Below are 21,055 nucleotides of genomic sequence, written 5' to 3' on the forward strand. Positions count from 1 at the left end.
CTGAGACCGGAGCTGGTAAAACGACACTGAACTCTCGGGATCTCTTTCCTGCCTTTACCCCCACACACGCAACCCAACTTTGTTTACTGGTTGTAATCCATTTCCTGACTTTATGCTGGTCACGTCCGCTCATCGGAGAGGGGGGGGGGGGTTCTACAGAAATGAATGCCACAGAGAGTGGCCAGCAAACAGCCGGATATAGGCTCTGGTATCTCATAAAGTCATTGAGAAAAAGGTGGTCACGCTGTGGGAAGCTGCCAGCTCATTCAGGATACCAACATCCTATATTGTGGCCTTGTGACATGGCAGTTTCATTCCAAAATGATGAGCAATGCTATGCCTGCGTGTCAAAGGCCAATTATTTATTTTAGGAAAAGGAACAAACAGGAAAAGGGCAGAAAAACATCTTCCCCGGCTGAAATAAAAACACACTCTAATATGTGTATGCACACAAAACTCACCTATCTGGCAGGTCTTTCCTTCCCACTGAGGGAGGCACACGCACTCGAATCCATCCTTCAGGTTAATGCAAGTTCCACCATGAGAACATGGACTGGAAGCACAGTCATCCAAATCTGAGGAAAATACTCAGGTAAGTGACTGACTGATCAAAAACCCGATTTTCATGGCTGGAAATCACTTTCATCATATAAAAATAAAAATGTGTGTAGAAAAGAAATGAAGACACTCACTGGCACAGGTTGGATTATCCCAGCCTGGAGGACACTGGCATTCAAACCCTGCTGGAACCTCGCGGCATGTACCACCATTTGCACAAGGACTGGAAACACAGGCGTGCTCAGCTGAAGAAGCAATAGTGTGGAAGAAAGGGAAACATTAATTTCATATGAGATATGTTTGGGTATTTTTTTCCTGTTTTTAAAAGTGTATTGTTAAAAAAAATAACAAATAAAAAAATACAAGTCTCCATTTGTCTTGCTGGATGCTTTCCCTACAAATTGTAAATAAGTTCACAGAAAAAGTGCCATGTATTTCTGATTAGCAAAACAAAGGCCAGTAAAGCTGAGAGAGGAGGCGGCGGCAGCAGCGGAGGAGAGGGCAGAAAATATGCTGTACATGGAAGGCCCACCTCCAGGGAGTGGATTCTCTCTCACCTATCTCACAGTTCTTTCCAGAGAAGCCCTCTGGACAGGCACAGTGGTACTCATCTGGCTGGGTGTTCATACAAGTTCCTCCGTTAACACAAGGCTGATGGCGACCGCAGTAATTCAGATCTGGAGCAAGAACAGCAAGGAGATGCACAGTGAAGTGAAATGACAACTCAAGGTTGCAAAGAGAAGCACAGAAAATCTATGAAATCTTTTTTCACTTTACGCTATATTTTCAACCAGGTAGAGAGAAGTTTGATATTAAGTGATAAGTGAATGTTCAGAAGGAACATGAGGATTAGAACTTCACCACTCAGAAACAAAAATCAAAGATGACAGCTGTTGCCACACATGTGTTTATGATGTTTCACATCAACCTTAGACACGGGTACAGAGGCATACTGCCAAATATGAGTTAACGCAGGTCAAAATAATGTTTTTACAAAACTGTTCCTGGTTGAACTGAATACTAGAATTTTATCTGTATTGGTATATTCTGAAGTGACACTACTAATAATTCTCTTTAACAATTACAAGTGGAACAAACAGCTCTCGTCTTGTTCCGCTTTTTATCCCGTTGGAGCAGAGAGCTCCCAGAAAGCTCGTCAGATTCCTCAGTCAGCAAGAAGCACCAGCTGTCCACTTTGACAGGAAGCACAGTGTTTTCTCAACCCCTCTGCTGCACTGCATTAAAATAAATTTTACTGTATTCAGACCACTAGCTGTGTAGACTTAGTCTGCTTATCTGTATAAATGCAGTTTTTCACAATTATATTCTTTGCTTCATTATTTTAAAGCTCCCAAAAATAAACTAACTGATCGCCGCACACCAGCTTTAGGCTAAAAGCCAGGTCACCCTAAAGGCTGGTAAATAAATGAGCAGGGGGATCAGTCTCCGCTGGGGATCTTAGGGCCCATTCTCATCCCCTGAAGAGCCCTGTGTGACGAAGGGATGTGGGGGGGTGGAGATCGGGTGTCCCTGCTGTCGCTCAGATCACACAAGCAGTAAAACTATCCAGCCGCCGGTCTCCACTCAGAGAAAATGAGCAGTAAATATAATTCAGACCTCATAAACAGTGTAATTCTGTAATAACTGAATAACTATAATAATATAAAGATAAATGTAACTCCTCAATGTTAATGGGTCAGGGTGTGAGAAGCTTGCTCATCTATTACTCATGAAATCCAAGAAACTGTACCTGGAGGGGGAGCAGAGGAACGACAACAACGACTCACCCTGCCTGGTGTTGCGAGTCCCTGTGAATACATTTTGTAAAAAAATAAAAAAATAAATAAACAGCATTTCTTCCATACCTTTTTCGCACATCAGACCACCCCAGTTCTGTTGGCAGTTGCACTGCCAGGGGGCGTTGCAAGTCCCGTGGACACAACCAGGATGAAGCTCACATTCATCACAAAACTGGCCCTTCCAGCCATATCGGCACCTGCCAAACAAGAACACAGCCATGAATAATTTCCCTTTAACAGCTTCTTGAAAAATTGTTGGTTTCATGGTCCGAATCCTAATATAGTGAAATCACCCATCGGTGATGAATCAATCTTTTCAAAATATCTACATAAAACAATCTGCAACTTATGTCCAACAGTTTTGAAACTGATATGTTTTATGCTTGATTATAAATCACCACAACCAAACTAGCGTCTGTTAAGAACAGTTCTTAAAGACACCCATTAGGCTGTGAGCTGCTGTAGCTACTAATGATGCACAAGTGACAGACAGCCCGTGGAAACAAACCTAATATTGTACCTGCTATAGTGTCAACACATCCCATGGACTTCTGCCAACTAATCTTAGTAGAGGGTGACATTCCGGGGCAGCAGGGGTTAAGGATACTTCCAGTAGCTACTGTGCATTGGGTTAGAGTATGCGGGTGAGGCGGATTTGGGGGCTACAAGGGTGACGTGATGTTTCTGAGAGTGCGTGGCTGGAGGTGATTGTGTGTATACAGTGTTTATGCGCAGCAGTCTGACGCTTCGGGACTGTACTCGGCTATTCCAAGGCTGAAATGTTGTCACGGCAGCTGTCTTGTCAATTGGCTGCTATTTTGAGCCCCTTGCAGACGGCACCGCTGCCTCTCTGAGCTTTCAGCACCCCCTTCCAACCCCCTCTTCCAGCCAGTCTCAGACTGTGGGGTCCGGGGTATCAGGGTAAGACTTGGCATGCTTCATCCACTGTATTCAATTACCACCAGAGAGCTTAACAGCAATTTGGCAATAACACTAAAAAGAACACGGAGACTGCTTTAAGGTATCCAAAGAGTAAATCTGTAGTTAGTCCTTATTGATATAATTAATCACAAATGTGAAACTTATGAAACTTGGCAAAACTCCATATAGAAGGGTTACAATTAATATCTAAGGAGTTCTTAGGAACACTGCAGCAAACCTCTTAAATATGTCAGAACAAGCCTAATGCGGGCTAATAAAAAGCCTCAATACTGTGGTGTGACAACAGGCACGTACTAGCCTTTGTGTTTCTCAAAAGCCCGTGGCAGACGAGGCAAAGCCCATAAAACCTTGATGAAATAAAGGGAATAAAGGGAGATGGCAAGGGATTTGATGCAAGCTTTCTGTGACCTGAGGCATCATTAAATTCATGCCGCTGCAGGAAGTCTCTTTACTGCTGCTCTTCCATTGATGTCACACTTCCTGTTGACTGCAACTTGACATTTTGTATGACTAAGAAGAATGCGCTAACTAGAAAAAGGACGGCACAAGAAAACACCATTCCCTCATTCCTCAGCTTTTGGCCAACTCTCTTTCCTAACACGTGGAGGAGAGCATTCCCCCCCCGATACAGCAGGTGAAAGACTGGGGTGGCGAAATGACGACGGGATGTACCACATCCTGGAAACGTGGATTCACTGGGACATCCAACGTCACTTTATCTAATTGTCGTTTCCACTTTGGGAAATGTACATAACACGGCGGGATATTCATTTCCGCTCCTGTCCCTTGCCCTTCGAGGAGGACTGCAATGCGGATGGGGAGAGCATCTGACAATTCCCAGCACGTTTTGCAGTGGTCAAATTCACACACCAAGACGAGTCCTTTTCTTCAGTCCGAGCTGCAGAAGCCTGATGAGGTGCTTGGTATTCTAAGGAGGATTTCGGATAGCTAAAAATACAAGAAGGCTGGTACGGCATTGCCCTTTTCTTCTGAACCGAGGTGGAGATGCCCACGAGGGAGGGAAAGGCTGACACACACACACACACACACACACACACACACACACACACGCGTGCACACAAAATACAACAGGCTTCGACAAGTGAAGGTGCCTCTGCTTTAAATCCAGCCTTTCCACCCCCACAGATTTAGCTCCTCTGCTGAATTTTTAAGAAATACCGATGCAATTTTGTATGTTTTAAAAACAAAACAAAAAAAAAAACAACAACCAACATTTCATCTAAAAATGCATGCGCAATATGACAGTGATCTAACATTTTACGACATGTGATACATTTAGAAAATTACAGTGCCAGAAACAGAAAGATTCTGCATTTATGATTCACATTTTTGCATATCAAATAAAATCTTCCCAGTCATCTTACTTGCATTCGCCTGGGACACTGCATGAGCCATGTAACAGGTTGCAACCTTGCTTGCAGATCGCTAAGACAGAAAAAGAGAAACAACGTGTTCATTTAAATGCATCTCTTCCCATCCCATGCAACCCAGGTAATTAAAGAAGTGGAGGAAAGGGGTCACCAAGACAGAAAGTGGGTGGTAGAGACGCTGGTTTGTTTTGTTTGCCTTCATCCTAACAAGTGCAACAAGACATGAAAATTCATGGCACCCTGACTAGACAACTTTATGGCCTGCATAAAACACCACCCTCTTTTTTTTTTTTTTTTTAAAAAAACAAGCCAGGCCTTCTGCGCTCTCCTCCCCTTTTTCACCCTTCATCTTCTAAGGTCAGTTGGATGATTTATTGAGGGCCCCCCACTCTCTCCAACACCACCCACAAGCATGACCTCAACACTGCTAGACTTTAGAATAATGACCTGACCAAACATTCTACGTTTATTTATGCATACTGCACATTTCTGCCATCTTACTTTAATAATTATAGCCTTGATGATCAGTAAAGAGTAAACTGATCGGACTCCCTTTGAAAATCTGAACCCAAACTTAATAGAAACAGTTTAAAAGACATCTCATTAAATAGATCTCAAAAGGCAGCGAATCTTTACAATTCATTCACGCATTTCTTTTTATTTTTGAAGACATTTTAAGGTGCTAGGAGCTCACCTGTTGTGCAGTCGTGGCCCATCCAACCATCCAGGCACACACGGGTGCCTAAAGGTCCACAGCGGTAGTGGCCAAAGTAGTCGTCACGAGGAGAACACTGTATGTTGCACGTGCTGGTGTAGTAGTTTTCGTCACACTTTACCCGGATACGATAAGTGATGCGAGCCACGGGCCCATCGTGCATGATTGTCTGCCAGGGGTCACCAGGGTTGATCATGCCAGTGCGGGCGCTGCGCTCAATCAGCAGGTCCTCCTCAGCTGAAACAAAACGGGGTGAATGTGCGATTCAGACTCACTTCCTTCTCACCACACATAAAGCAACTCAACCTGACACTGGATCAGATATTAGTCCACTCAAAAGGTGTCCTGACAAAACGTCCATCTATACGGCAGTTTAGTTTTTTGACTTGATCATTGAGGTCAACAGAGTCGACACAAAGTGTAAAGCTCAGACGATGACATTTCATTATTGCCTTTCTCTTGTTATGTTCAACACTAGCTTTAGAAGCTTTTATTGGACTTGTGCTAAAATAATATCCTGCCATAAACTGAATTAATATTTCACTTCATTTCACTTTCACACCTTTTGTCTGCTGAGAGCAGCTAAACTTACAGTGAGAGGAGGGAGAGAAGAGTCTAACGTGACTAGATCAGAGAGGTATGCAATAGGTAAATTGAAAGTAGTGTTTAAGTACAGCCTGATGTTGCCTGGTGCCATGTAAAGAATCATTCCCAGCTTTTTCCTCAAAGTGAGCACCACAGCTTATTAGTATTCCCTACACGAACACCAACTACAGTCACTCATTTTAAATTTTTAGGCGGTCCCAGACTTCAGTGCATTTTACCAACTTTATGAAGCTCTGTAATGCTCCATATTTATTCTCAACCCTCAAGTTAATTTGTATAATTCACAGTTCATAACAATCCTCATAGCTCGAAGTAAACCCGCATAGTTCTCCCCGTTTATAAAAGCAAGACATTTCAAGGTCTCTCTTTTTAAGCCAGCTTTCTTCTGATTGGCTGCCCTCTTGCAAATCGATGGTCTGACCAGCAAGTGACGGAGCCTTCTCTGCTCACCACCAGAACTGTGTCTGAGTTTGCCATTAAGGATAGCGAGGATGTCTTTTGAAAATACAGAGTCAAGGCTATGGGGGGGGGGAATCTGGCTGGTATTGAGCATTTACAGAGATATTAATTCTGAACGTTTGTTGCACAGGCGGTGCCTGCACGTATGGTAGACTCCACATTTAAGCCAGATTTAAAATGATCGACTAGTTTAACAGACAAAATACAGAAAAGTGTAACAGATCCGATTTCAGATTCTGACAAACACTCGGACCACATAAATAAGGCACACATGCTGTGCAATAACCAACAAATACCCACTACCCAGGCTGAGATCCTCACACTTTTTCTTTCCCCTGCCTATTGCACGCTTCTGTCCGTCTGTTACAGACCGAGCCACAGCATCTAACAGAGTGTCAACAGTAGACTTTATATAAAAGATTACAGTTGGAGACTTTAATATGAGAATCTCTTGGACCTGACTTGCATCTTCAGTCACTCTCAGGAGGTTTTTTGAGATACTGCAGTTTGTGGCACTTTCTGGTGGCTTCGCTTTTCAGCATCAGAGGTCACTGCTTTCTGTAAATAAGCTTCCACTTGCCATCATCAACTTAAAAGGTAATGAAGATCAATCAAGCACTTTAAAAAAAACAAAAAAAACAACACTATCTAAGGAGTGAAACCTTTATGCAGAAGTCTCTCCATTAACTAAGTTGTTTAAAGGCTGAGGTATACTTATCAGGATGACTAAAAACTAATTTATTTGAAGCAATTTGAAAATCGGACGCTGATGTGGACCCTCTATCCATTCGTACAGTCACACTCAATTGTACCCACTGAATTTTAAGTGCGCTCTTGAAATTCATTGTCAATTTTCTGGCAACAGCACATATCATCTGTGAGCTTTAAACGAGCACCATCATGAAGCATCTGTGAAACATTTAAAGCCAATCATCCTCTAGCATTCAAACAGTCTACTTCTGAGGGGCAGAATGAAATAACAGGCAATCTTTTCACAGTGGAGTCAAAGCTGGAGAACAATCTCTGTGGAAATATGGGGGCCTGCGACTTCCTCCGTGGCTTTGGGCTCAATGCTCCAAAGACATTTTAAAGCAGGAACACGCACACACACACACACACACACACACATTCCTCTGCTGGAGTCTGACAATGTCAGACAAAATTAAGCAACAATAACAGAAATAACCCTCGGTGGTTGCCAGATAGAGAACAATGGGCTCGGGGCCCAAGCCGGTCTCTGCTACTAAGCGTCTAAACACTGAGCCCGGCCACCCAGTCCAGTCCACTTCCTGCTCGATAAACACAAGGAAAACAGCCGGCGGCCTTTCCTGAGGACACCGGGGGAAGGGAAGAGGGGTGCTATGGAGGACATGACGCTGGAAGAGAGGAATCTCACTGACATCCTCGACACACTGGTAGGCTCTTACGTAGGACCAGACATGACCCCGATGCTGACTCAGGCCAGACAAGTTCAACTTAATGTCTCAGACTGAGAATGAAGAATCCATCTGTGCAAAAACAACAAATAGCTCAATGACACGCAAAAGAAAAACTTAAGTATCGCTGGCTCATGACAAGTGTGAACTATGGCTACACTTGGAGTGGCGTGTCTCCAGAATATTCAACTTTGCAGTAGCTTGCAAATGCAGACCCTGTTCTGTTCTGCAAACTCTCCAAAGTCTCCACCTGCTACAGGTTCTAGTTAGAGTGCACCTCTAGTACACAGTGAGTCAGAGTACACCACTGGGGTGAGGAGGTCTCTGAAGAGGCAAGTGAATGACAAAGGAGCACTACAACGGGGACGAACAGGGAAACATGAGGAAGGAAGACTGAATATGTCCCAGCATTGATTCATTAGCATTGGTGTCCATATTAATACAAGCACTGTTTTTTCAGCACTACCAACTGACTTAACAGGCTCCTTTTTGTGTTTTTTCTTGCAATGGTTACAATGGCTTCAAGCTGCAGTTCCACATGTATCCATTAGTATAGATCAAACTACGGATTTGGTTGTTGCACCCCAATTCTCACCAATATGTGGTGTTCTAGCGTTGGCCCAGTATAGATCTGGTGTAATAGAACTGGTGCTTCAATGTTCATGATCTTGGCTCTACTAAGGCCTACAGACCAGTCAGTGCAACCAAAGAAGACAAAAAACCCGCTGATAGGTCTCTAAATTTGTGTGACAGGCGCTTTAGTTTTGGTGGAAGAAAATCTTTTACCATCAGTAACAAAGGGGTTCAGATGATGCTTTTCTGTTCTGTAAATCTAGATGAAGGCTTGACATCTTAGAACATCGGTCCCCCAACCCCCGGGCCACAGACCAGTACAGGAGTCGCTTGGTACCAGGCTGCGAGAGTTCAGGCTTGGGTGTGAAATTTATGGTTTTCAGGTTGTTGTTTTGTTTTTTAAATTATTATTAACTCGGTTTCTCTGGGTCTTTTCCTGTGTTGTAGTTATTTCTTTCAAAATAAGACACATGTATGCATTACCATAGCGACCAGAGAGCATTAAGGGGCAGAGGGGACAATGTTACTCTCAATGTTATTGGCGCATTTCAGGGGGACGCTGCTAACAAAGTTACAATTACACAGTGAATTCACGTTTATTATTGTATTTACAAAATACCACAGTTTGTCTTTGTTGTATCATTTTATTTTGTTGTATTTATGGACGACACCTTAAAGGCCAGTCCGTAAAAATCATGTCTGACATGTAGCGCAAAAAGGTTTGGGGACCGCTGTCTTAGAACTACTGGAGAATGAGGTCCATGTCTTTCTAACAAGTCTCCCCATTTATAAAAAGTTGCCTTACCATTACTCATGAAATAAACCTACTTCTAACACGTTGCTATGAAAAGCACAAGACACCACTGCTAATGAAAAGATAAGACAAGACAAGTTCACGTGTGACCTGTCCAACCCTCCCACCTGCTGAGAAAAGCTGTAATAACTGCCCAACTCTGACATAAGCTTGCTACTACTGCAGACTGGCCCACCATCCTCCACAAAAGAAAAAACCAAACGTGTTTGTTCCAGACATTGTCATTTCTTGAACTTACTAAGGTAAGAAATTTGGGACATAAAATCCAGTGACATCTGAAAATGACAATGAAAATAAAATTAAATCTAAGCTGCCTGAGATTCAAAGGACAGTATAATTAAGGTTTTTCTATAGTTTGGCAAATGATGAAAAGCACAGCATTTTCCTTCTCATCTTGGTGAGGAGTCCCATGTCTTGGGGGAAAAAAAAAAAAAAAAATCTTCATCTTCTTTATAGCGATTTGGCTGAGACCAAAGCGAGAGTAGTTGGCAGATAATCAACTGGTCTGTTACTCAACAACTGGGCCGTACCACCTTCATCAGAACTAATTACCGTAAATGTACACAATCAGTGCAGAAACAGGAGACTACACAGGGCATGCACAGTCTAATCAAAGAGTGATGATGTCAAAATCTATTTCTTCTCCATTGTCTGCATTCTCAAGTGGAAGTGTGTTTGATGTTATGGACAAAACAGGATGCAGTGACCTCATATAAACAGAATAAGCTCAAGACTGGACAAGACAGGATGGCATGATTCAATACAGAAATTAATTCACCCTTGCATGCACATAAGGTTAATAGAGACACATGAAAAATGACACCTTTCTCACAGATCAAAGTTACATCTAGACATGCAGACATTATATGCCTCAATGTGTCCTCTTCCTCCTAGACTGGGCTACTGCTCAGATGGGGAAAAAAAGAGGCTCTACAGGAGTCCACCCAGCGGACATAACCAAAGGAAAACAGGATACAGCTGGTCAAAACTGACTGCCACAGCCAACATAGCCAAGGAAAACCAAGGCTTGTATTCTTTATGAGGAGTCTTGTCCTGTAATTCGTGACCTCTGCCATTAAGCCATCAATAAACTATGTGTCACAAAGTATTTAAGAAATTTGGAGGATATGCTGGAAAGATCTTTGGCACATTTTAGTGGAAATGATTAAACATAATGTAGCGTCATGTTTTTTTTTAACTGTAAGATGTTCTCATTACTGTATTAAAATAAATAAGGAAAAAAATACATAAAAAAAAGAAACCCTTACTACACACACACTGGATTGCAATCAAATCAAATTCGAAACTCAAGTATTGATGTCGATACTAAACTCAAAGAAATCCAACGCCAGTCAAGATTTGTACTAAACACTTCTTACTGACAAACGCTACATAGTAAAATCCAAAGCAGTATGATGAAGGTGAGGTTTAAACTTACTTTCTCGTGTCTTGTTGTCCCAGTCCCAGGCCTCTACAATCAACGTGTATGTCCGCTGAAGGAAAAAGCAAAAACAAAAAGACATTAGTCACATGGTATTTATGACTCATTATTTCAGTTTTGGGCAGGTGGGCCTAAATGAGCTTGTTTAGTGTTGGCCATTGACTGGTATAATGTGAATAACAGGAGTCTTCAGGATCATGCACATGTAATAGTTGTGTCTATAAGCTGCATTTTTGCAGCTCTTTTTCCTTCTACAAACAGAAATCAATGCATTTCCAGTAAATGAAGTTGCAAACAGAGTCTCAGAGTACACCTTATATTCCAATGCACGCACAAATGTTTGGGACTATTAATCACAGGCCACACTGTAATAACTGCTGTACAATGAAAAGTTCCACTTTATTCAGTGATTACCGTGACCAGTCCAATTGTGACATGGCTGTTGTAGCGAAACCCAGTGAGCAATGCAAGACAGAATTTCAGTTGATTTTACTCGTCTTGAAGGTAACCTTGTTGACATTTAAATCTAAAGACAAAGAGGAATTGAGGACAATGAAATATTCTCCAACCAGTTTTTGTTTTTTGGAACTAGAGGGGGGAAAAAAGGGAACATTAAAACAGCCTTTGTCATTTTGTTCCTAAAAATCACAGCAGTACGCATTAATAATGACAGTCGTTTCCTAAAAACAGACCGAACCGTGGAGATGATCATTTTAGCCTCAGCTGTGCTGCTCTCAAACATCAGCATGCACGGATACAAAAATCAATTTTACTGCTACTACAGCGTCTCATATGGACCTCGGCCCCATTATCCAAGGGTATGCTGAAGTTACTGCTGAATCATTGGGTTTCATTGACAGTGTAAGACAACAATTACAACTGTGGAAAAGAGCCAAGACAGGGAACAGGACTTCGATGTGAAAAGTACATGACAGGAAGATAATGCATCGCATTGGGTATTGGGATTATAGCTGGTTTAAAAGAGTTTTTGTACCCTTAGAGCGGTCCAAACACATCAAAACGAGATAAGAGCCATTCAGGAATACAACTACAAGATATAGTACATGTCAGGCAGGCTATGATCACATGTACACATTTCAGTCTAATGTGCAAAAGTGATGTCTAACCAAAGTCAATCTTTCCTGCTTCAGTCTCCAGTTTTTAAGTTTGCCTTTTATCAAAAAAGAAATAAAAAAAAAAAAAAGAAGAAAAATCTGCAAAAATGTACGGTCACTTTGCCAGTATAAGCTGTGTGAGATGAATTGGCTTTATCCTTGGTTGTCAGACAGTGAAAGAAAGCAGCAGCTAAGGGGATTATCTTGTTTCTGTCCAAGTTATGCTTTACAGTTAACCAGTACGACAGCACTACATGGGTTTTACACTCTGCTGAAATTATTGTGCAATTAATAATAAAGACGAGCAAAGATACGATTGATGATCTATTGATGGAGTTTCATTAATGTGAAAGCTCCTCTGGTTGCTTAACTCCCCTCGACCAATGGACAGACGGGACCGCCCACTGATGAAAGTCAGTTTATGGACTGAAATTGTTTTATTCACACTTAATGGAAACCAGACGACCGTTTGCGTTTTAAGCAACGATGCAGCAAAAACTTGAGCATTCTGCACAGCTGATGCTGCTCGAGTAAACACCCGCACACAAAATAACCAAGCTAACCAGTATCACAGTAATCTAGCTGGTGTGCTGCAGGGCACACTGCTAGGCAACTAGCTGACCTAAATAGCACTCGTTACGTCACCGCCAGTGACCGTTGTAGTAGCCAGTGTGACTGCTGTGATCTCTAGTGTAATGTCAATGACGGGGCATTACTCTCAGTGTGGATGGAAGAAGAAAAAAAAAGATAGTAGTATTTGAGCTACTTAAAGTTGAATGAAATGAGGAGGAGAAATCAGGGAGGGTCACTGTAAAACATGTGCAAGTCTGCCTACGTTGTTATTCTGGGGGACCAACAAGCTGGTAGGCTAGTTGCTGCTGGGCTGTTGGATTAAAGAGGCTTGTCTGGCTGTGGGTGGCAGCGGGAGGAAGGGGAGGGGAGTGTTATTGTGGAAGATCATTGGTGAAAAGAGAACGGGATGGAAGATGACAGGATAGGTGTGAGCGGGAGGGCTTGGGTTAATGAGGATTGGGAGTGCAGGTGTATGAGATTGTATGTATCCAGGCAAGACAACATTAGAAAAGAAAAGAAGGCTGGCGCGAAGAGATGGAAAGCTATAGTTAGGAGTTAAGAGAAATCAGGGGATCAGGGCATGGGCAGACTCGTGCTGCTGTTGCCGGAAGCTTTGCCAACCCATCCGACCGCAGACACACAACAGATGCGGGCTCAAACGTGGATTATTATACATGAACGTGCATCATCCCACGACACGTAGACGGCTTCTGACCTTTCTAAAAACCCACCCTCCCCCAACAACAAAAGGGTGGGCTGGCCGACCCACTCAGAGCATTTGGATGGGTGGGTGCATATGCCAGTGGATATAAAGAGGAACTATAAGTGGCAATACATGCATTTGGGACAGGAGATCTTAGAATGAAGCCTGTCTGTTTCGTGAGACTATGCAGAGAGACGAACCTCGTCGTGACGCACATTCAAAGATTAAACAAAGAAGGGGTGGTCATACCGTGACTTGCACCTTTTAGGGTTTACTTTAAGTCCAGGCTTCCTTACATGCCTACATGTAGTAAACGTTTGAGTAAACAGTCCCGAATCGCGCATGCTGAGGATGAGCAAAGCCATGGACTAGTCTGGTTTCCCACAGACCGTCCCCGTCTGTGATTAGCTGGATTAAGTGACAGCTGCCCAAATGGTTGGAACAAGATAGATGGATGGGCAGAGGGATAAAGGGAAGGAGTGGGGGAGGGAAGGGGGTGAAGGCAACTGAACAAAGACCCTTGTCCCAACACCGTAACTCACCCCCATTCCAATCAAAACCATTGTCCATGAAGAGACACAGTCAGCACGGGGACAATTAGTGTCAGCATGTGTGCTACTGAGCCTGAGCAGCACAGTTGAATTGCTGAAGTCAAAACAAGCCGCAAGGCTCCTGTGCAAGTCCTAATCATATAATCAGACTCAGAAAGTATCCTAACATCATTAACCTGCCCTTTTTTCAACTCAAAACACATCAGCCATGTCTGACAGCGTGAAATACATCATTTGAGACTACAAAGTATCTGCAGTCAAATCTCCAAAACCCTTCCTAATGGATTAGAGGATTTACTTGGAGAAATCCTAGCTTTCAAGTCAAGAAGGGGGAGCAATGGTAAGAAACAAAGGATGTTAGTTGGATGCACTCAGTGACTTTGAGGTAATGATGCACTGACATTTAAGGAAAAAAAAATAATAATCATTATCTATTCCAGGTAGTTATTTAATTCTCCACAGTAGACCACAATGATGATAAAAGCAAAGGATGTACCACTAGTGATGTCTGGGGAGAGCTACAGGTGTAGGTTCCCACGCCAGACGATGGGTGGATGGAAGGTGGCTGTTGAAATAATAAAAGGGACGGGGAACAGAGAGAGGTGGCAGTGGGAAGTGGAAGCCGGGGCAGGTTGGGGTCACTAAGCATGGGATCTGCACGCTTCTTTTTCAAAAGAGGGGTCAGCCCTCTGTATGTGGGGGCGACGTGCGGGTTTGCATTCGAAGAATACTGAGAATGTGAGATCCAGGGCTGGTGTGTAATCCCATGCAACATCCCCGTCTGCCAACAATTCCGTATCGTTGGAGGGGCGCGTCTGCTTTGTAGATCACAGCTTTGATTGACTAATTTCTGTCCCTTGGGGAAAGTTGGAATATCAACTGAGCTTTGAGAACGACTTTCACATAGTTACTATAAAAAAAATAAAATAAAATAAAAAAAAAAGTCTCAGATTAGCACTCGCAATTTAAAAGGAAACAAACAAACAAACAAACAAAAAAAAAAGCCCCGTCTGTGTCCTTGAGCTATTTTTGTCTCGCATGTCCACTGAAAGTAGCCTACATGCCCACCTCCAAGCTCGTCTACAGAGAGTTTAACTGATGTCTCCTGATTTATTACCTTCTGATGGGACAAAAAGGTCATCACAATTCATTCCATGGCCAGTAATCGCCACATGTAATCTTCATTAATCTGCGATGTCAATCCCAGCTTTTGATGTTAATAGGGCCGAGTTTACACTATTCTAGTGTAAAGGCACCACACTAGAAGTCCTTCCTAGACTGGACACAAGAGCATGTGACACAGGATCTCTGGAAGAACTGCTAAAAATCTGGATTAATGAGAGATATGACATGCTATGTCACCCTTAATATTTAGTACCAGGTAAGGTGAGAAATAACAGAATTCATCTGGTATTGCCATTTCCTAATGAATCAGGATCAGTAATCAAGCAACCCCAAAGCAGAGAAGTTTCCAAGGGAAGGAAAGCATGCTCGGGTATAGGATTTTGGGAAGCCATTTCAGGGTAAAACATTTGAAAAAAATAAAATAAAAATGTGAGCTTCCCATCACTTCTGCCAGTAGAGTGGACTTCAAATGTAAATCTCTCAGACTAGCTCCTCAATCTGTTCAGAGGCAAGGATCAAAGACCTCCAGTGGCAAAGTCCTTGCATATGTTGGCAGGCAGAAAGGTTGGATGGTTTTTGACCCTTCTTGACATCAGTGTTGAAACAGCACGGTGGCCATTCCAGGATTCCAGGTATGAAAAACTCTAAAATAACCTAGTAGGAAATTAATTTTCAGTCATAAAGACAATTAGAATCCTGAGCACACAAATATATGATTAGTGTCGTCAACCTAGCAAATATTTACGACATAATCCTGTGATTTTAACATCTTTAAAGGAGGAGAAGCTGGCAAATAAATCACAGGATTATGTTGGGTTTATTTTTTAATGTCCTCTAGCAGTCAAGTTAGGCATCATTTATTTTCACCATTGCAACCACAGGTGTAGTTGAGGAAGCAGATTACAGACAGTCGCATCTCTCCGGGTAGAGAGGTGGAGGGCTATGAGTTCTGCACGCCTGCCAGAGTCGTGTGCCAAGAGATCTCGTACTGAAGGCAAGGCATTTGGCTGGCTGGCATATACCGGCTGTGCACACACACACACGGCCCATTGAGCATGCTGCTACTATGCCAACAGGGTCATTACCCATGCACTTCCAATACAACAAACCCCTCCCCTCCTGGTGCTAATTAACCAGCATAATCCAAGACTGTGTTACACGCAAAACAAACACTGACGCATGCACATGTGTATACAAAGGCTAACGAGCTCGGCGTTGCCGTGTGCTAGTTTAGAGTTACAATTAAAATAAGTTAAAAGCTAAGATGTGGTGGGGGATGAGAGGGGTGACACTACAAAGGCAGTTTAAATGCTGTAAGTTAGCTGAAAATAATTCACTGACAGTCACAAAACTATTGACAGAAATGCCACATGTCATGAGTTCATCCCGATGCATGCCAAGTGTGACAAACAAGTCAGAGTTCAAACAGGTTAAATCTCCATTACTGCAGCATCTTGGATATTTGCAAATTACTTCCTCTGGAGTTAATTTGCCTTCAGAGGTCTAAGAGGTACTAGAGAAATAAGCGTGCTTCAGAAACATTAACAGGCTAATTCCTGATCCAAAGCAACAGGGCTCCTGACTGGAGTGCAACCCAGGACCGCCTCCAGCACAGCCCCATTATCATTTCAAACAAGTTCAACAGAACAGTGACAATTTAACTGCCCATGTAATGACATGCTTTAATTACCCCCACAAGGAGCCTCTCGCACCTGCACACCATTCATTTAACAAGAGGCAGGGGATGTGGTGGGCCACAACAACACGCTTCAATGCAGAGTGACCATGGAAATACACACATGTGCAGACACACAACTTACTGTACAACAGGGTTATACAAATAACATGTGCAGCATTCGTTGACAAGCAGCTCACTGTGCCACCTACTTCAGCAATGTTTTTACAATAAGAGACATAATGACTTTTAAAGTATGTGGTGAAAATACTGGAAAAGAAATTGTGATATGATTTAAAAGGTTTCCACCAGAAGAAAAAAAAAAAAAGTAAGACCATCACCTGTGATGAAGGAGTTCAGTTGATGTCATACAGCAGTGCTTGAGAGTCCTTTCAGGTGTAACTTTGAGCCTACATCTGTAGATCAAGTATGACACCTTAATCAAGGTGTCACCCCCCCTCCCCCTTTTACTTCATTTAGACCAATTGCACTTCTTCCTCTGTTAATATGAACACTGGCTACCAAATGGACTGATGATATACCAGACAGTGCTTTTGCTGCAGTGTTTTAAATGTGAAACATACCAAATATATCATTGATCTTTAGCAGAAAAAAAAAACAACAACATCACACACACACACACACACACACACACACACACACACACACACACACACACACACACACACACTAGGGTGGAGCAGGTGCACTGTGCATTTACAGTAAAGCTGAAAACACCAGTTTCATTTTGAGCAGAGACTCTGCAGACGTAAACAGTGGAGTTTTCTCCATCTGTCCCATGAGCTCAGATCCACAAGAGAGTACTCAGACCACCGTCTTAAACGCGTTCATGAATACACCCTCTCTCACCTGTGAGATCACAACAAAGGAGCACATGCAGTCCCCTTCTAGACAGGATTTAAAAAAAAAAAAAAAAAAAGTTTAGATAGTAAACTTCGATACATCATGGATGTAGTCGAGCTAAGGAAGGCATTAACTACACAGCAGATGTTATAAAATTAGAGTAGGTACACTGTAGAACAGATTCACTGTGCTAAATCTCGCCGTTTTATTCATTTATCATGTTCCCTCTTCTACTTACATCAATGAAATCTGAACTGAAACCTTTACCACTGAAAATGACAAGAGTCTGCATGTTGGACCATGCAGATGCAATTTGAAATTTTGTGCGTCAATTTGCCTCTGGTTATATGTTTGCACAAGGTGTTCTCATGACTCTATAGGAAATGGCTCAATGGCAACTTAAAGCCCATTTGCATTCACAGTGCAGTGGTTTGGTTAAAATATGGTTTACGCCAAAGAAAAATAATGAGCTTATTTTCATACAGTGTGGAAACAGGATGTGTCACATCTTCTTAAAATACCCATCTGCAACATTTTTACCAGTGTTGATGAAAACAGCTGTGATTCTAGAGATTTTGTTCCTTTTAAAAACAAACTTGCCGTTTATGGTTTATTTTTAGTCGACTTATTTTTAAAGATCAATATCCAGAGCCAATTATTTAGTTAATTGTGATGACCGTTTTTACAATAAAACAGAAGCATTACTTTCAGTCACCAAGACTTAGCGATAATGCTAGGTTTATGTTATAAACAAAAGTGGCTGTCTGACATTAATAACTGTCGAGTTCCTCTGAAGTCATAAGAAACTTTATATATACGAACATGAACATGATATTTACGAGCTCATTAGGAGAGGTTTGATTCCCATTTGAGACACACGAGTCAAAGAGCGTGAAACTGCAATAAATGTCCAAAGATTGAATCTGTAATCGCACTTAACTGTAAAAGATGAGAACTGTAAAGACTGAAATGATCCAGTTATTAGTGAGGCTTTCATGGTAAGATGATGTCAGTTCATCACAGTTCACTGAAGCCCCCCCTCACTCAGTAGCACAGAGCATTTGGACTGTTGTTTACGTCAGTCCGCTAAGTCAGAACCCAAAGTGTGGAGCTACTGCCTGATAAATTTAATCTGTTTACATCTTTGTTTAATAATTTACAGGTTTTTTTACTTAATAAAATTGGAAGAATATGGACAATCATTTCAGGAACAAAAAAATAAATAAATCTCATTCTGCAGTAAAGCCTAGAGGAACATGCAAAGATAAAAGTAATAAAACTGTAGGCTACCACATCTTAATCACCACTTCTTTAAAAAAAAAAAAAAAAAAAGGCTCTCTTACGTCCCATTATGTCACTTTGGGAGTTCAGTGCGAGTGGCTAATTGTATAATCGATACAGAACAACGCTGAATCACAGGTGAGACTCGTGTGAGTAGCTTTCCACAGACCAGCCCTGGGACCAGAGGAGGATGGATGGGGGAGGGAGCCACACAGAGGAAAGATAATTGTTTACTAGAGGCCTATGCAGCCGTCTCCTAGCAACAGCTCTGACACGCTCCATATCAGGTGTGGTTAACCATGGCAGCCTGCATTAGCCTGTGTGTGTGTGTGTGTGTGTGTGTGTGTGTGTGTGTGTGTGTGCATCAAAAAAAAAAATAAAAAAAATATAGCTGCCCCTCAGCCAGAGAGGGGAGGAAGGAGGAAAGACCTACATTACATGAGCCAAAGTGCATCACCAAAGCACTGAAATGCTCTGCTTCATTCTCATATTCAGATGCATCAATAAGAATCCTTGTCTGAGAAATGCGATGATACTCAAGAACATTTTCCGCTGCTCAAGCTCAAATTTGCTGATGTTTATAAGACAAAATAAAAAAAATAAGAGTTCTATGTTAGAAGGTTTTGTCTGCTACGGAGTTTTACTCTCATAACGGGTCAGGAGCAAATAGATCACATGTTATAGGTGATATGTGGTGTTGGATATGCATATATATTGCTAGATGCAGTATCCAACCACTTCACTTCCTTTTTCCATTCATCTTGCAAGTACTTCACACCTGTCAAATGTGTGCACAGCATACTTTAACACAATTACTACCTAGTATCCCAGAATGTGCATCTTTATCCTAGGATGTATAATTCATAACTTGATACGAGCACAATGACTGAGTTGGGGACTGTGTCCTTGACCATCTTCTAGGAGTCAGTCGAGGTTTTTGTACTTTTATTCTCAACAGAAGCATGAAACAGGAATTCCAATAATTTATGTTTGCTCCAGAAAAGAGTTACGTAAAATAAAATTTAGCAGGTACGGCTAAGTTGAAATGTCATTTAATTGTGAATCAAATCTGCTCACAGTTGAAATAATCAGCCGCATGAGACCAACTACACATTAAGGGAGTGCGTGAGCGGAAGAACAAATAAACCAACCTGTAGCACACTCACTATCCCTTTACCATAGACGGGTCAGAGTGTTTAAAAACTCTTTATTCTAGGAAACAAACTATTTTAAGAAATATGTAGTTTAAGCATTTTAATGACACTGATGCCTGGTGTAGATCCCAGTAGAGTTTAAACTACCTCCCTACATCCATTAACTAGCAGAGTGAGGATGGAGGCTTGATACATGTCAAAGCCTGGAGCGGATAGAGTTACAGGCAGGATCACATCAAACGGACGTCCGGCTGATGTCACTTGAGGGCAGGGAGGATGAGAGAAAGATAGGAAAAGAAATTCCACCGGCAATTTCATTAGTGTTCAAATGGAAGTAAGACGTGGCTCTCTCTTTCACTTGCTCTCTAGAAGTACGCACGCAGCATGAGCCAACAAAAAGGAAACTCAATAAGAGTGGCCAAACAAGGCACTAACTTGGTCAGCTCATCTGCGAGCTGGAGCATGTGAATCTACATTGCATAAGGTCCATGGGCTTTATTAAACATGAACGCTGTTTTTATTTTAATGAGCAAATAGGCTTATTTTTAATCTTTCCAAGGCCAAGATTAAGAAAATCAGTGATTAACCTAGTCTGGCCTAAATAATGGAAACGCAGGGAAATGACTAGCCTAACCCCGATTTAACCATCATTGAGTCTGTTCCTTTTTTCCCCCCTTTGGCCCAGTCTGCTCATAATCAACTGGGACCCAAGTCAAGAACCTCCAATCAGAGCCGCTGCATTACCATAATGTTCAGTAATTTACAGACAATTTGGGTGATAGTAGCCAAACACAAAGCAATGTCTAACAAAGATTTGGTAGATTTCGTTTCCAGTTTGGACAAATGAAACCAATTCGGTGCATTCTGAATTCTATGTGGAAAACCCTGCATTCTATTTGAAGGCCACCAGATGGCGATGGCTGCGATTATAAAAAATAAAAATAAATAAATAACAAGACTGATATAGATTTCTATGGGAAACAGATTTTTATCCATCAATCCTTTTTCTGAAGCTGGCTTGCAGAGGCAGCAGCCTAAGCAGAGAAGCTCAGACCTCCCCGTTCCTCGTCCTCCAGCCTATTCAAGTGAACATGGAAGTGGTGCTCCCAGGCCAGCCGAAAGATGCAAGCGTGTCCTGGGTCTACCCCGAGGCCTTATTCTGGTAGGACATGCTTAGAACACCTCATGCAGGAGGCGCTCATCCTGGTCAAATGCCTGAACCACCTCAGCTGGATCATTTTGATGTGGAGTAGCAGCAGCTCTACGCAGAGTCCCTCCGA

General features: G+C 42.2%; 1 protein-coding gene across 2 annotated transcripts in view; it reads right to left on the minus strand.

The window, feature by feature from the left end:
- jag2b (jagged canonical Notch ligand 2b) overlaps nt 1-21,055 on the minus strand; it is a 39,919-nt gene that overhangs the window by 13,049 nt on the left and 5,815 nt on the right. For both annotated transcript variants that reach the window (XM_005931548.3, XM_005931547.3), the window contains exons 3-9: nt 10,732-10,786; nt 5,385-5,642; nt 4,685-4,745; nt 2,424-2,554; nt 1,116-1,235; nt 693-803; nt 462-575 (exon numbers count right to left, since the gene is read on the minus strand). In XM_005931548.3, the coding sequence (XP_005931610.1) occupies nt 462-575; nt 693-803; nt 1,116-1,235; nt 2,424-2,554; nt 4,685-4,745; nt 5,385-5,642; nt 10,732-10,786 (850 nt within the window). The remainder of the gene's footprint in view (nt 1-461; nt 576-692; nt 804-1,115; nt 1,236-2,423; nt 2,555-4,684; nt 4,746-5,384; nt 5,643-10,731; nt 10,787-21,055) is intronic.

Source organism: Haplochromis burtoni, unplaced genomic scaffold, assembly GCF_018398535.1.
Source record: "Haplochromis burtoni strain Fernald_Lab_line unplaced genomic scaffold, NCSU_Asbu1 Contig_147, whole genome shotgun sequence".
NCBI classification, from domain to species: domain Eukaryota; kingdom Metazoa; phylum Chordata; class Actinopteri; order Cichliformes; family Cichlidae; genus Haplochromis; species Haplochromis burtoni.